At 61.9% G+C, this 14,656-nt stretch overlaps 1 protein-coding gene across 1 annotated transcript in view; it reads left to right on the top strand.

Moving 5' to 3' along the window:
• The window catches only part of TLN1 (talin 1), an 83,099-nt gene that overhangs the window by 22,752 nt on the left and 45,691 nt on the right, over nucleotides 1–14,656 (top strand). The window contains 1 exon segment of the mRNA XM_019518014.1: nucleotides 12,881–13,044. Coding sequence (XP_019373559.1) covers nucleotides 12,915–13,044 — 130 coding nt within the window. The 5' untranslated portion in view covers nucleotides 12,881–12,914.

The raw sequence follows: 14,656 nt of genomic DNA, 5'->3' as shown, positions 1-14,656 counted from the left end.
GTGCTTAGAGCTCTGCAGGGCAGTGTGGAGGCAATGGTGTGGTGCCACCAGAGCTGTTGCCTCGCAGGGCTACAGGGCAGTTGAGGCAACTGCTGTGGAGCCATCCTGTCAGCTGAGGCAAGTGCTGCCCCTGCATGGGTGCTGAGCCCGCCTGTGCCCCTCAGCGGCGGTGAGGTTGCACTCCCCTTCACCATGTGTCAGGTAGAGTAGCGCCTGCCATGGGGGTGCCCGGTCCTGTGCCGACTCGAGCAGCTGCTGTATGGCCGGAGAAGATCAGCTCCATGTGTGGCTGAAATGTCGTGCTGCGCATCATGATCTGTGTCTGCCTCTGGGGCTTGCTGTCCTGCTACTTGTGCAGGGCAGGAGGCAATGCCATCGTGACAGCTTGGCAGCGTCAGATGCCTCGTGCCCAGCTTTCAGGCCCTCCAGCAGAGGCTGGGGTTGCTTTCGCTTGCCCATGCTTCATGATGGGGCCTTGGTGGTCCTGGCCTGGGGTTAATTTTAACCTTCTCCTCTACAATGGGGCTTGGCACAAAGTGACCTGGTGCCTCCAAGTGAAGGCTGTGGGGACTGTGTGGCTAAAGAAAATTGTGCAAGGCAAGGGCCTGGAAGGAGGGAGCAGAGGCCCTCACGGGCAGGGTCTTTCCTGCTGGCTTGGGGAGGGCAGCTTGGCTCAGGTACATGGGGCAGATCCCATGGGGAGGAGATGGTGTCATCAGTGATCCTGTCCCAGGTGGGGAGACTCCGTTCTGTTAGTGACGGTGGCGCCTGGTAGGGTGCAGACTGGCTGCCTCAGGCACACAGGCTGGTCTCCAGCTGGGGAGCGGTGCAGCTGCGGGCCACATTTGACCAGAGCAGATGGGGCTGCTGTCCTGCAAAGCCCTGGGCCTCCTGGCAGATGGGCAGTAAGCCTGACCCTGTGGGCAGCTTTTGCTCTTGGATGGGCTGGGGTTGGGTTTCCTGCACTCGGTGCTGATGAAGTGGCCTGTGTGGGGCTGGAGGCTGCTCTGTGCTGGTCCTGGCAAGGCTGTGGCCTGCTGGGGCTTTCTGGGTCATGTGCTGCTGTGCTTCCTCCCTGGGTCAGAAATGCTACCCTGGGAAACAGGAAGGAGCGAGTCCAGTGCTGGGAGCAGCTCCGTGTCTTGTGCTTGGGGTCCAGGGACAGCTCGGCCAGAGGCCTCTGGTGTTGGTGCCCCACTGTGTGCTCGGGAGCCAGTCAGCGCAGAAGGGCAAGGAGGAGGTGAGGGGCCAAGGCTGCCACGCTTGCAGGAAGCCTTGTCAGGCCGGACCACCCCAGTGGCCATCTGAGCCCCTGGTGCTTGCCCCTTCTGGGCCCTGACACACCATGCCGTATGAGCCAATTGTAGCTGGCAGCTCGGCAGGAGGGACGTTCCCAGCCAGTGCCCTGCTGCTGTGAGAGGTATTAATAACCACTTGTCGTGGTGGGCCAAGTTCCCACTGGGTCTCAGTGGGAGCCGAAGCCAGCGTGCTGCACCCGACTCGTACCTGGTGCATTGGCACATCCCCTGGGAGGGAAGGGCGGGCTCCAGGACAGGACACTGGTGGGTGCTGCACCCAGCATTGATTGAAGTGACTTGCTCAGAGTAGCAGTGGGGAGCCGTGTCGGGGTAAGGCCCAGGCCGGCAGGTTCTTCCTCCAAGGTCTGCACTGCTGCACGTCCGTCCCCTCCCTCCCCCAGCCCTGCTGGGCTGCCCCACCCAGGGCTGGCAGGGCCCTGGGTGAGGGGCACGTCTAGGGCAGAGTTGGCCTGGGAGCAGTCACTGGCCGAGAAGATGCAAACATGCAGGGCAGCTCTGCAGCACCAGTGCGTGCGCCTGGGCACTGTTCCAGAGCAGCCCTGACTCCTATCCTCACTGGTGCTGCTGCTGAGCTGCCCTCAGAGGCTTTGGGTACCAGTGAAAGCTACTGCTGATGGGGCTGGCCGCGTGTGGGTGTTGGTGCTCTAATCCCCAGACAACGGGCCGATTGTGCCCAGAGGAGAGGGCACGGGGGTGGAGCACATAACTTCAGTGCCTCCCCAATGCTGGTGTGCCTTGGCTGTCCTGGGGGAGGGGAGGTCATGGGACAGCAAGGGGACGCAGGCCCAAAAGGGGAAGTGTCGTGCTGCTGCTGTGAGGAGGAAGGGCCCACGACTGCAGACCGCACTGTGCTGCTCTGCTGTCATGGGCATGTGGGGTGGGGGCGCTCTTGGGGTGTCGGCAGCGCCCCTGCCTGGCGCAGGCAGCTTGTGCTGTGGCCCCGCCACGCTCTCGGGGTGGGTCGTGCTTGTGGAAGGGAAGGCTGAGACTGTTCCTCCTGTTGCAGCTCTCAGATCTGCCCCTGCCTCGCTGTCCCCTGGCTAGAGCGTGGGGCTGAGGCCCTGCCGTGGCTGGCGGCTGCCCGACGACCGCTGCGGCAGGCCGGGCCTTGGCCCGTGGATATGCCGGCAGGATGTCGGGATGCCTGGGCCATGGCTTCATCCCGCTGCTAATTCCATATTTGGTAGCAGCCACTGTTTACTCCCTTCTCTCGCTCCTGTTCTCCTTGGGGGGAGGGGACATATTTTCGGAGTCTTTAACGTGGTGGCTGGAATCTGCTGGTTTCCCGGTAAAGGGTCTGCAAGGGCCTGGGAGGGTGAGGCAGACTTGGAGAGGGCTGTGGCACCGTGCAGCACAGAGAGACGGGGTCCTGCGTGTGGGACAGCTTTGCCCCTGGTGTAAACGAGGTCTCGTTTTGCTGCCCCACCATCAGAGCCTGTCCACTGTGGGGAGAGCAGGGTGGCCCCCAGGGCCAGGGCACACCGTGTTCCCTTCCAGGTCAGGGGTCATGCGTGGCAGGGCCTGCAGCCCAAGCCCCTGGGCAGGATGTGGCTCAGCATGGCTGGCCCCACTCTGCGGTGCTGCTGGTGCCCAGGGGCAGTCCTGACCTGCCCCATGCTGTCAGAGCCCTTGTCTGAAACCGGAGCCAGCTGGCCTGTCTTTTCCCCCCAGCAGCAGGGCTGGGAGCGCTGCCTCTTGGCCCTGGCGGTCCCCAGCCCTCCACATTGAAGTGGAAGCAGTAGCTGGCTGCCCAGTGCACCGCCAAAGGGGAAACCTCCAAGGCTGTCGCTTCCCTGCATCTGGCAGCCCCGTGGCTCTTCCACAGGCCTCCTGAGGAGCAGGAGGAAGTGCAGACTTCCGCGTTTTCAAGACTTTGGGTGGCTGGAGCCCAGAGCTGCCATGTGAGCGCAGCTATGTGTGGCTCTTGCACTGCCAGGGTAAGGCAAGATGGGAAGCAGAACCAGGCAGGTCCCTGATAGACCAGAAACACGGAGCTCAGTGGTGGGGACGACTGCTGGGGTCACCTGCGAGGGACGGCATGGGTTATCACTCCCTTGGCATCCAACCACTGGCTTTTGGAGCAGGCTTTAGCCCCGCGGTTCTCTGCCTTCCTAGGCTCGGAGCTCCCTAGGAAATGCCAGCTCTGCTTTTCCTTCATTTCTCGACCACAGAAAAACCCCAGCGGGTCAGAGGATTCCTGTTTAAGCTCTTTGCACCTGGCCATGCGAGTAGTGTCCGGCACCCTCGAGAGGATCTCAAGGCACCTCGGGATGCTGCAGCTCCCTGGTTGAGGACCGTGGCTGTTGGCCAAGCAGTTGTCAGGCTCAGTGCAGGGGCCTGGCTGAGAACGAGCAGCCTGGGACATTCAGGAGGCTGGACTAGTGACATAATGGCTCCTTCTGGCCTTAGGTCTGTATGCAGTTGCAGGGACTTGAGGCAGCAGCTCCTGGCATCAGCAGAGGGCTGAGCTGGGCACTTTTCTGGGTACTCATGGATGAGAGGGAAGGGGAGCGGCCGTGTGCTGTGTAGTCGGAGCACGGCCTGTGCAGTCACTGTTGCTGTCAGAGGTGCAGGCTTCCCAGGGAGCAGCTCCTGCCTGTTGCCAACCCTGCCCATCTGCCGTGCCAGTGCTCCAGTGCAATGCTGCAGCCGCTCTTCATGCCTTGGTCCCAAAACATGGCGTAGGCGCAGCACTGGGCTCCCAGGTCTGAGATGCCCCGGTGCTGCCCTCCCAGTTGCAAGGCTGTTTTTGCCATCCAGCTCCTGGTGGCAGCTGATTCCAGGATGCCTCAAGCCCTCAGGCCCCTGAGGCTCGCCTCGCCAGGGCTTCGCGCCAGCCATCCAGCCTGCCCACTTCTGCTGCAGACTGTTTTGGTCCCATTAGTCCAGTATCCCGGGCTCCTGTGCTCTGGTCCCTCTGCTTGGGGCTGGACTGCTGCTGCCTGTGGTGACCCTAGCTGGGGCTTAGGCAGCGCTGCTGGGGGCTCCACACCTCAAGAGAGGGGTGGGAAGCTGCCTCCCTGGAGCAGCCCATCATTATCTGTCTCCCTGTCATCTCTGGTTCCAACCACAAATAACGCCGGAGCAGCCGCTGGAATGTGAGCCCGTCAGCACAGGACAGGCGCCCTGCCCCCTCGCACCGGGCCGGGTGGGAGGTGTCTGCAGGACGCGGGGGCTGGCGCTGTGGCTGCGGAGCGGCTCTGAGCTGCTCCTTGAGGGTCTGAGCACACTCAGGAGCAACAGCTGGAGGGGCGGGATGTGGAGCTGCTGCTCATGCTGCGCTAGTGCTGGGGGGTGGATGAGCAGCTCGGGATGGTGATGGCAGGGGTTGAGCCGTCCCGCTCCCCAAGTCCTCCTCCTGTCTGTTTGTTCCCTGTGGGACCGTTAATGCAGCTCCTGCACCCACCAGCTACGATCGGCGGTTGGCCGGGCAGCCTGCCCCATGAGCCTAGCGAGGCCACCCTTGCCCGAAGACCTGGTCTGGTCTGTTGAGATCCAAAGACAGGGCATGACAGGCAGTGACCTTGGGGTCTGTGTCGTTTCGGGCCAGGCTGCAGTCCACGTGCTGCTGCAGGACTCAGGCATGGACTGTCCTGGTTTCATTCGCACCTGGCTGGGATCACATGACCCCAGGGTTGGTGACCCTTTTCTTGCCTGCCAGGGGTAGGGGGTCAGACTACATGGCCCACCGACTCTGTGAATCTATGAAAGGCAGCACAAGAAATGACCCTGCCTGGGACAGCTCCGCAGGCCTTTGTCTCCTCTTCCGAGTCCCAGGCCAGTGGCTCGTCCATCCTGTGACCCTCTGGGCCTGTGAGGAGGCATCTGCATCAGCTCCTCACCACAGCCCGCAGAAGGGCTGACGTGGGAGGCTGCATCAGGCACAGTGCAGGCGTCGACACCAGGTAACTGGCAGAGCCAGCTTTAGCCAGCCCTGGCTCTCGACATCTTTGCCTGAAGCTCAGGCACCTTTAGCTATACGCACGTGACTGGGCTCAAGGTGAGGGCAACTGGATGAGGTTTTGGGACCTGCGCACCTCCCTCTGGGAACTGTGGACACAATGCCTTTGCCAGGGAGTGTGCGGGTCTGTACTAATGGTGGGTGCGATGACTCGGCTCGCAGTGCCAAGCTGGTTGCTGCCTGTAGCCATGTGCAGGTAGGAGAGCTGCTTGCAGCGAGCGTGCTATCCCTGCGCCCCCTCCTCACCCTGCTGCCCCGCTGAAGCTGGGACCACTGTTGCAGGGCCGCGTCTTGCCCGAGTCGGTCGGGGTTTGTATCCGGCTGCCTGGAACGTTGCCGTCCTCGGGAGTTGTTTATGCTCTAAGGATAAAGGAATATGGGTATTTAATAAACCTTTGTGGGAGGGGCATGGGGCAGCCGGACAAACACTGCAGCCATGTCGTATTCCCTTTCCCCCAGAGCTGTCCCAGCCCTCATGCTCTAGAGAGGAATTAAAGCATTCCTATCTCGTCGCGTGGCTGTCAGCTCGTGCCCAGGAGCCCTGGGGGCTCTAGATACGTTTCTTCCACATTGGAAAGCAGGCTCTGGACAGCCATGGGTAGAAGACAGGAAACAGGAGGACGGTAACACAGGTGGCTTGATCTCTCAGGGCACGTGCGGCCATTTCCCAGCCCCTCACCTTTGCTATTAGTGATGGTCGCTGGTTCTGAGCCATCTTCTAGCCCTCCAGGCATGTCTGAGCTGTGGTAAAAACAAGGATGTTCCTAGACCAGAGGTTTGTAACTGGACCAAATTGCCTGTGATTGAGAAGTGCTGCCATGCCCCATTGTTGTTACAACCTGCCCTGTATCAAGCAGGAGAAGGCTGTCCTCTGTCTTCCCCCAGTGACCTCCCTGCTGCTGTGGCCTGGCCTCTGCCATCCTGCCCACTCTCCTTGGGGTCCTGCAGGGCTAAGGTGGCAGGTGGAAGATGCCTGCACCATCCCCAGAGCCCTCCTGGAAGGAAATGCAAGTGCATCCCCTCTGCAGCGCTGTCCTCCGCCATGGAGCTGCCTCTGCCCCAGCTTCCCTTGCCAGGTGACTGCTGGGAGGGTGAGTGCAAGCAGCTGGCTGCTAGGGGCAGCTTGGGAAGGGGACAGAGACTTCCCACCTGCAGGTCTGACCTGCACCCAGGCCCCTGCCACGAGCTATCTCTCTGTGCCTGTCAAGAAACCATCATTGACTGACTTCTTTTCTGGGGCACCCACCTTGTTACCAAGGATGGTTCGGATCTGCTAGGCAGAGGCAGAGTTCTGAATCCCGCTGTTCTGTCTTCCTTCATCATGTCCCTATAATTTCCTGCCCGTGCGGTGCTATCGGCTGTGACCTGGCTTGTTGCACAGCAGACTCGGGGAAGAATTTCTGGGGCTTGCATAGAGGCTCAAAAGAGCAAGGAGCAATTTTTAATTAGATGCGGCCAGATTTCCGGGAGACCTTGCTGGCAGGGTCATGAACCTGTGCACTGTCTGGTTCCATGGAAACCTCTTCCTGTTGCTGTTGCAGGTTTTGTGCTACACTAGAGCTGCAGACGTGAAGGGACTCCTCCACACTGTGGTCAGAGCTCTCCGTGCACGGGGTGCAGACGGTGGCTTGCTGGGCCAGGGGCTCCGTTCCCCTGTTCTGCTCTTTGCTTCTAGCTTGACTCCCCATGGGGTCAGAGGGGCCCGTGCAGCCCCAAATGTGTCTGGGTCGGGGCAGGTGAGTTGCCTGAAGGAGAGGTCCTGCTGGGTTGCAAGCACCGGTGGTTTTGCTGCCTCTCTGAACAAGTGGTTCCAGCAGTGGTAGCTGACCATCAGAGCCACATGCCTGGTCTCCAGCAGCTTCTGGCATCGCTTGGTGGCTGCGTCCCCAGGGCTGTGTTGTTTTCACTTTTTGAGCAAGCAGCGAGCAGCTCCTGGTCACACCTGCATGCGGTCTAGCTGCCTCTCGAGCATGCAGCTTGTAGCTGCGTACAGGAAAGCACTTCTTCCTCCAAGGGCACTGCTGCAACGTCTCGCGCTCCACCAGCCATGTCGAGCAAAAGTCACCGCTGACGTTTCTTGTTCTCAACTCACTGTCCTGTCGCTGCCTGCGTGGCAGGGGCCCGTGGGGAGGGTGCACTGATCTTGCCTTTTCTCTGCATCTGATGCTGAGGAGGTGCTTTCTGCTTTCCCTGCGCATTCCCCTGGCCCACCTCTGTCTGCACCTTCAGTTGATTTTATGGTTCATTCACACAAAGGGCTAGTTGGTGGTTGAGCAGAGGTGGTTCCTGAAGGTCAAAGAGCTTCAGCAGGCTGTGGCCTTCTGCTTTCCTGCTCTGTGGTCCCTGGTTGTGCACCCTTGGCGTAGGAGTTCCTGCTCCCTCCTGGATTCTACCACATTTGCTTGCTGCTGCAGCTGCCCCGGGCATTGGGGATTGCAACTCAGGCTTGGGCCAGCACGAGGCTTCCTGCCTCTAGGGTCCGAGGCAGCCTCACCCCAGGCAGGCAGGGATTGGGTGCATGGGGCTGCAGCCACTGGGCTTCTCACTAGATCTGGGGTTTGCATGGGAGTGTCTTTCCCGTGGCAGCAGTGGGTATTCTTGGCAGGGGAGCCCCCAGGGCTGGCTCGAGACATTGCTGGGCCACCCTTACCCTGCACTGCCAGGTTCCTGCTGCTGCTTTGCCCTGCTCCTTGTGGTCTCTGACCGCAGCTGAAGCACATCCTCCGGTCACCTCTCAGCCTGATCCCAATGGCACCACAGGGGCTTGCGTTAGCTGGCGCTGGCACTAGCCGGGGGTGTCAGCAGGTCTTTGGGGTCTGCCTCATGACCACCAGGCCCAGGGTGCACCTATAACATGGTGTCCTGGGTGTCCCAGCTCGCACCTGACATGCCTGGGTGGCTTGGGCTGCATGGGAATCCCAGAGGACGCTTTCTGCCTTGCTTTAGGCACCGTGCATCAGGGCAGCCCCACAGTTTCCATGGCATGAATCCCCAAGCCAGTGGGGCACATGGCAGGCGTTTGCAGCCTCCTCGGCTATAGGCTGCTGCGTGCACTTCTGGGGCCCCAAGGAGTGGGGCAGGCACAGCGTGTGTTGGGAAGGGGCGCATGCATGTCTCCTCACGCCTTCGTATGCTGCCGGCATTGCTCTGGCTGCGGCACTGCGGGCCTGGCTCCCTGGAGCCCAGCACGCTGCGCGGTGGCCCCACCCCAGGCTGGGCGCTGCAAGGCTCAGGAATGCAGCGCTGGAATGCATCCGAGTGGGATGGTGGGAGGGGTGCGTGCTCGGCTCCAGCCTGGACAGCTGCAGGGCCTGTTCTGAACCCTGGGGTCCTGGAGGGGCCAGAGCGGGAAGGCCTGTGCCCCTGATAGTGCCCGAGCCTGGTGCGATCTTGTCCCTTGCACTGCCCTTGTCACTCGTAGACTCTATGAGCAGGGTCTGGGCCTTGATCCCCTCCCCTTCCCATGGCCCCCAGGCTCAGGCCTGCTCCTGACCTTGCCACCCAGCCTGCATGTCTCCCAGCCTGGACTCGGATTCAGATCATACTCACCCCACCGCTACTGGCTTGGGCTCTGCAGTCTTTTTGATTCATAGGTGCTCGGGTCGGAAGGGACCTCAACAGGTCATTGAGTCCGACCCACTGCATAGGCAGGAAAGTGCTGGGGCCACATGACTCCAGCCAGATCCCTATCCAGCCTTCTCTTAAAGACCCCCAGGAGGGGAGAGCACCACCTCCCTTGGAAGCCTGCCTTACGGTGAAGAAGTTTTTCCTGATATCTAGCTTAAATCTGCTCTCTGTCAGTTTGTGGCCATTGTTCCTTGTTACCCCAAGAGGCACCCTGGTGAACAGAGCATCTCCAATCCCTTGCTGCGTCCCCCTAATGAATTTGTAGGTGGCCACAAGATCAACTCTCCGCCTTCTCTTATGGAGGCTGAAGAGGTCCAGGTCCCTCAGTCTCTTCTCACAGGGCTTGTTCTGTAAGCCCCTGACCATACGAGTGGCCTCCTCTGGACCCTCTCAAGTCTATCAACGTAATTCTTGAAGTACAGCACCCAAAACTGGGAGCCTCCAGGCCTCAAGCTTTGCTGGGGGCTCAGTTTCTTGGTCCAGACTCATCCCTCAAGGGGTCAAGACCATGGTCAGGCATTACTGAACCCCAGCCCAGCTTGGAGAGCCAGGGAGGGTCCCCATGCCCACCTTTTGGGGAAGGCGAGGCACAGGAGGCTGGTTGTAGGAGGCTGGGGCCAGGCTGGAGACCGTGGGGATTTGGGTGCCCAGCGAGTTCTCTTGCGCTCTGGTCGGTTGCGGTTCTGCTCAGATACAGCTGCATCCATTGGGAGCAGGGAATGGGTGAAAGGCCATGGCCCCCCCCCACTCCCCCCCAGCCACCTTGTGCAGCTTGTCCAGGCCCCGGCACCTCTGCCCTGTGTGTGCACAGTCCCACAGCTCTGCTCCCTGTCCTGGGCCAGCCATTCCTTGCCACTGTCAGCCTGTCACCCCATGGCCCTCTGCCCCCTCCGTGGCTTTGTGGCTGACAGCCCCGGCCTGAAGCCATGGCTCTGTAATTAGCACTGACAATCCAGCTGCACCTGGCAGCCTCGATCAGGATCAGGCCCGTTGCAACTGGTACTGCACCGGAGGGCTTGGCCCCGCTTGGGGAGCTCTCAGCAGAGATGACCACAAGTGATGCGGGTAAGGGATGGGGTCTGGCCAGTGTGTGACGGGTCTCTCAGGGTGGGGGGCCAGGGTAGGGCACTGACCTGGAGATGCAGGTGCTGCTCTGCCTGGCCTGGGGCAGGCCCCTCCCCTCTGCACCTCGCTGCAGGGATGGGGACTCCCCCCACACACCGTCAGCTGAGACCAAACCATGTAAAGGCATCCCAGGGCCAGGGCAGGGGGACAGTGTCCCATCCTGGAGGGGGTTTGTTTGCAAGAGACCCCCACTCCAGCCGCTTAAGCGGCAGTGAGCCGTGTCCCGCTGCCTGCAAGCCTCCAGGCATTGCCCAGCCAGTGCAGAGCCATGCCAGCCACCAGGAGCCTGCTGCCCGCAGTGGAGTGGTCACAGCTCCCTCCCTGCCGGGTGCATGTCCGGATCAGTGGAGCAGCCCCAGATGGGAGGCCTGAACGGCTGGTCTGCAGCAGGAAGCAGCCTGCACACCCTGCGGTGCTGCCTGTGCTCCAACCCAGGGCAGTGTCTGTGTCAGGAGCGGGTTCCCGGCTGCCAGAGGCTCATCAGCCATGGCCCCAAGCACAGGGGAAGCCAGGAACCAGCTTGGTGCCCTAGCAGATGGGTGTTGTGCTGAGGCGTTCTGGGATAGTGGAGGGCCGGGCATGATGCCCCAGGACACAGTCTGCCCGGGGGGGCTGTGGGGACCGCGTGTTGACTGGCACCACCAGCACGGGTGCAGCCCATGCGGGGTGTCCAAGCGCAGACCCCAGCCCCATTCTCATGAGCTATATGCAGTGTTGTCATGTAGACACGTGCACCTGTGCATGTGTGCTCCCCGGCTGCCCCTAGCCACAGTACCAGTGCTGCCACCTTCACCAGGCCTGGTGGGTCCCGGGGCAGGGCTGTCTGGGGCCCTGTGCTCCCTGCACACTGCTGGGCAGCCATATCAAATCCTAAGGGGCATGCCACACCACGCCCGCCACAGATGGGGTTCTGAGCCCTCCAGCTCTGTGTGCAACACCCTCAGCCTGCAGTAGCGCCAGCAGCTTGGGTTGGGGCGGCTGCCCATGGGGGCAGGTGTTTGCTGCCTGCCCAGGGGCTGCAGCTCGCTGCTTTGAGCAGGGCAGCACCTCCCGTGCTCCTGTTGCAGCGTCTGGGGCAGGAGGCGCGTGCCACCACCCCTCCCTGCTGCGCAGCCAGAGCAGGAGTGTGGCCCTGGGCGACAGGAAATGCGGAGGGCGGGGCAGGGCGGGGGTTGCGTAGAGCTGGGCACGGCTGCGTGTGCTGCTCAGCGTCTGGCGTGCCGCCGAGGGCCTGGGACATCCTCCGTGCTGCCTTGGTGAGCTCCGTGCTGGCAGGGAGGGGGTGTGGGCCTGGGGCTGGCAGGGCACTGCAGCCCAGGGTGGGGAGTCGGCACTGCTGGCACCAGCTGTCTAGGGCTGTTGTCCTGGCCCCTGCTAGCCAGGGGGTTGCTTGTCAGGGTCCCAGGATGGCGTCTCTGGCTGCAGAGGAGGGGTTGTTTGTCCCCCTGCCCTGGACAGCTGTGTGACCCCTGAGTGTCCGGAAAGCTGGCTCAATGCAAGTTGTGCTGCTCCTCTGAACTGCTTCCTGTGGCCATCCACACCCCTGTGCTGCCTGGGCCAGCTCCCGGCCTGGCGGGAGGGTCCTGCACCACCCCAGTGCAGCTGGGTCCTGGCCTCCCACCCACTGTCTAGGTTTGCAGCCCTCTACTGCTGTCCCACCCCATGCAGCTGTGCCTGTCCTCGTTCTGGTGCCCTGGGGGTACTTGGAGTTGTGGTCACCCCTTGTTCCCCCCTTCCCGGGCCAGGAGCATATGGCTGCTCCCTCCATTGCAGTCCCTTCTCCGTGATCCCTCATGCCTAGGAAACGTGGATGTGCCAGCACCCAGGGGGGCTCCTGCATGGTGATGGCCACGGCCCAGTCCTGTCCCTTGCTCATAGGACTGAGCAGCTGGGTGCCAGTCCAGGACCCTGATGGGGTGAGGGGCCCTGCTGGCACTGCCATGAACTCGGTTTTCCTCCCGTGGTTTCTGTGTCATGGTCTCTGGTATTTATAGCTTGTTCCATGTCACCCTCCACTCTTATCGGCCGGGCTCGCACTTCCTCCAGCCGGCACACTCGTGGCTGGGTGACAGCGGCCATCACTGCTCCTGCGCTGCTGGAAAGTGGCCTCGGAGTGAGAGGAAGTGGTTGGTCCTGCCCTAGATAAGCAGCTCGAGAGCCTCTGGGCAGGGTGACCCTGTAGCTTCTGAGTGCTCCTGCCCTCCCCTGTCCCCCAGGCTGGGCCAGGCCTGGGGGGTCTGCATGCCCCCTCCATGCCCCTCAGGTGGCAGGAGGTAAGGAGTGTCCTGAGAGCCAGTGCAGGCACCTCATCCCCCTGCCAGGCGCAGGGCCCTGGGACCTGGTCTGCCTCCCGGCCCTTGACTTCCTTCTTCCGCTGGGCATCTCATGGGCTGGTGGGTCTGAGCGTGGGGCTGGGGCCAGGGCCAGGACCTCATGGCTCTGCCCTGAACTCAGTGGCTTTTGGGAAGCTCTTCCCCTGCTTCAGTCTCCCCGGCGAGCTTTGTCAAAGCTCTGGTATACAGCCCCTTCCCATGCAAGCCTCTCAGAGCAGACAGGGCTGGAACCCTTTGCTGAGGCAGATCTCCCAACAGCAGCAGCCCCTTGTCAGGGTCTCCGATCCTGGGCAGGGCCATGACATGGTGTTAGGTCAGTTGTTGCCCTGCTGCCAGGCAGAGAAGGGTCCCAACACCGGCCAGGGTGGGGTGAAGGTGGTGACCGCTGCAAGGGTCTGCTCAGCAAGGCCGGTTGCTCCTGTGCTGTCCCTGGGGGGCAGGGAGGGGCCGGTGCAGGGGCTGCACCTAGGGCAGCTGTATACTGGAGCTGACCTGGCTGCCACTCTCCATTGCAGGTGAAGGAGGAGCAGGGGCCTTCCAGCCGCCACCATGGTTGCCCTGTCACTGAAGATCAGCATCGGCAATGTGGTCAAGACCATGCAATTTGAGCCCTCCACCATGGTGTATGATGCCTGCCGAATGATCCGCGAGCGTGTGCCGGAGGCACAGATGGGACAGCGTAAGTGCAAGGGCCCTGGAGCAGAGAGGGCAAAGGCCTGTCCAGCTCCACACCAGGCTAGGATGCTGCCTCCACGCCAGGCTGTGCAGCTCAGCAACAGGGCTCCCTCCCAGCCTGGGGAGGGGTCTCACCTCGCCAGTGAGACATTCCCTTGCTCCCGTTCTTCCTCCTCATGTCCCTGAGCTGCTGCTGAAAGGCCCTCATCTTCCTGGGGCCGGGGCGGGGCCGGCGCCACCCAGGTGCTGTGATTGTAGCGTGGGGTCTGGAGCCTGAGATGCCATGCCCCTGCTCTGCTCTGCCCGTCCTGCCCAGCTCTCCTGGACGGTATCTGACACTGTCCAGGAACGCTGGGCAGGACAGGGTGCGAGGTCCCCAAATTCGCACACTGTGTGGGGCAGACCAGGACTGCAGAAGCATCGTGGAGGTGGAGACCTGCTGCAGAGCAGCCAGTAGCATGAGGTGAGGGTGCATCCCTGCTGCGCGGCTCCAGTGGGAGGTGGCTGTTCTGTCCTGACCCAGAAATGTACTTATGGTTTCCAGCCAGACAGGTTGGGCAGCACCTCAGGGGGTCATAAGGTACCCTGATGTCAGGCCACACGTGTACACTGGGGACACAGTGCTGCCCAGGGTTCTGAGTCCAGCAGATGGAGGGAGAAGCTGAAGCTAGGCAGATTCAGGCTAAGATAGGAAGCAGCTGTGAAGAAAGGCCCTGACTTCAGGGGCAGGGCTGGGTCCAAGTCAAAGAGACACAGGGCTGGCAGGGACCTCAGAGGTGACGTCTACCCAAGCCCCACCTAAGGCAGGATCAGCTTCATCCAAATCAGCTCAGGCAAACCCTGTGTCCGAGCTTGGAGCAGCACAACACCGTCACCCTGACACAGCCTGGCATCGTCCCTGCCCCTGGACAGCATGGGGGCTGCAGGGCCAGCATGCTGCTGCTGCCAAGGGGGTTAATGCACACCCGAGAGGGACCAGGCCGAGGCCCTGCCTCTGTCACAAGAGACCTGTTCTGGCCTGACCCCAGGCACTGGGGCAGGGAACACAGGGGGCAGGCCAGAGTCTTTCCGTGGTGCAGCCCTCGCAGGCCATGACTCCAGCCTCTCTTCAAAGAGAGGCTTGTGGGCTGTTCAGACTGCTGGCCGCTCCATGGTGTGGGGAGCAGTGCCCAGCACCATGTCTGGATCAGGCCAGCTCCACTCACCTCTGGAGCATGGAGCTCTGGCTTGGGGCATAGCTGGGAGCCCCAGGGCACAGGAGGGGTCAGCTGCCCTGTCCTGCACCTCCAGCTGGCCCAGCCTGCCCAGCTTCAGGGAGCTCTTCCACCTGGCATCTGCTCTGCTCTCACATGCTTGGGCTGTGGGCAGCTAGCTATGCTTACCTGCGCTTCCCCTGACACCTCCCTGCCCCATGTGCTCCTGGCCACTGGCCATGGGAACTGCCTGGCTTCTCCCTCCCGCCTGCTGCTCCCGGACACAGACGGGGCTGCAACGCTAGCTCTTTCTCTGCTCCTGCAGCCATGCTGGGCACTTGCTCCCTTGTCAAGGTCAATCTCAGACTGCTGCTCCCTGGCTCCATCTCTCTGCTTCCACAGCCTTAGCCACACCCCCCCCCC

Source organism: Gavialis gangeticus, unplaced genomic scaffold, assembly GCF_001723915.1.
Source record: "Gavialis gangeticus isolate Ggan-Ray unplaced genomic scaffold, GavGan_comp1, whole genome shotgun sequence".
NCBI lineage: Eukaryota > Metazoa > Chordata > Crocodylia > Gavialidae > Gavialis > Gavialis gangeticus.
The sequence above is the reverse complement of the archived record's forward strand: the minus strand, read 5'-3'. Positions and strand labels throughout refer to the sequence as shown.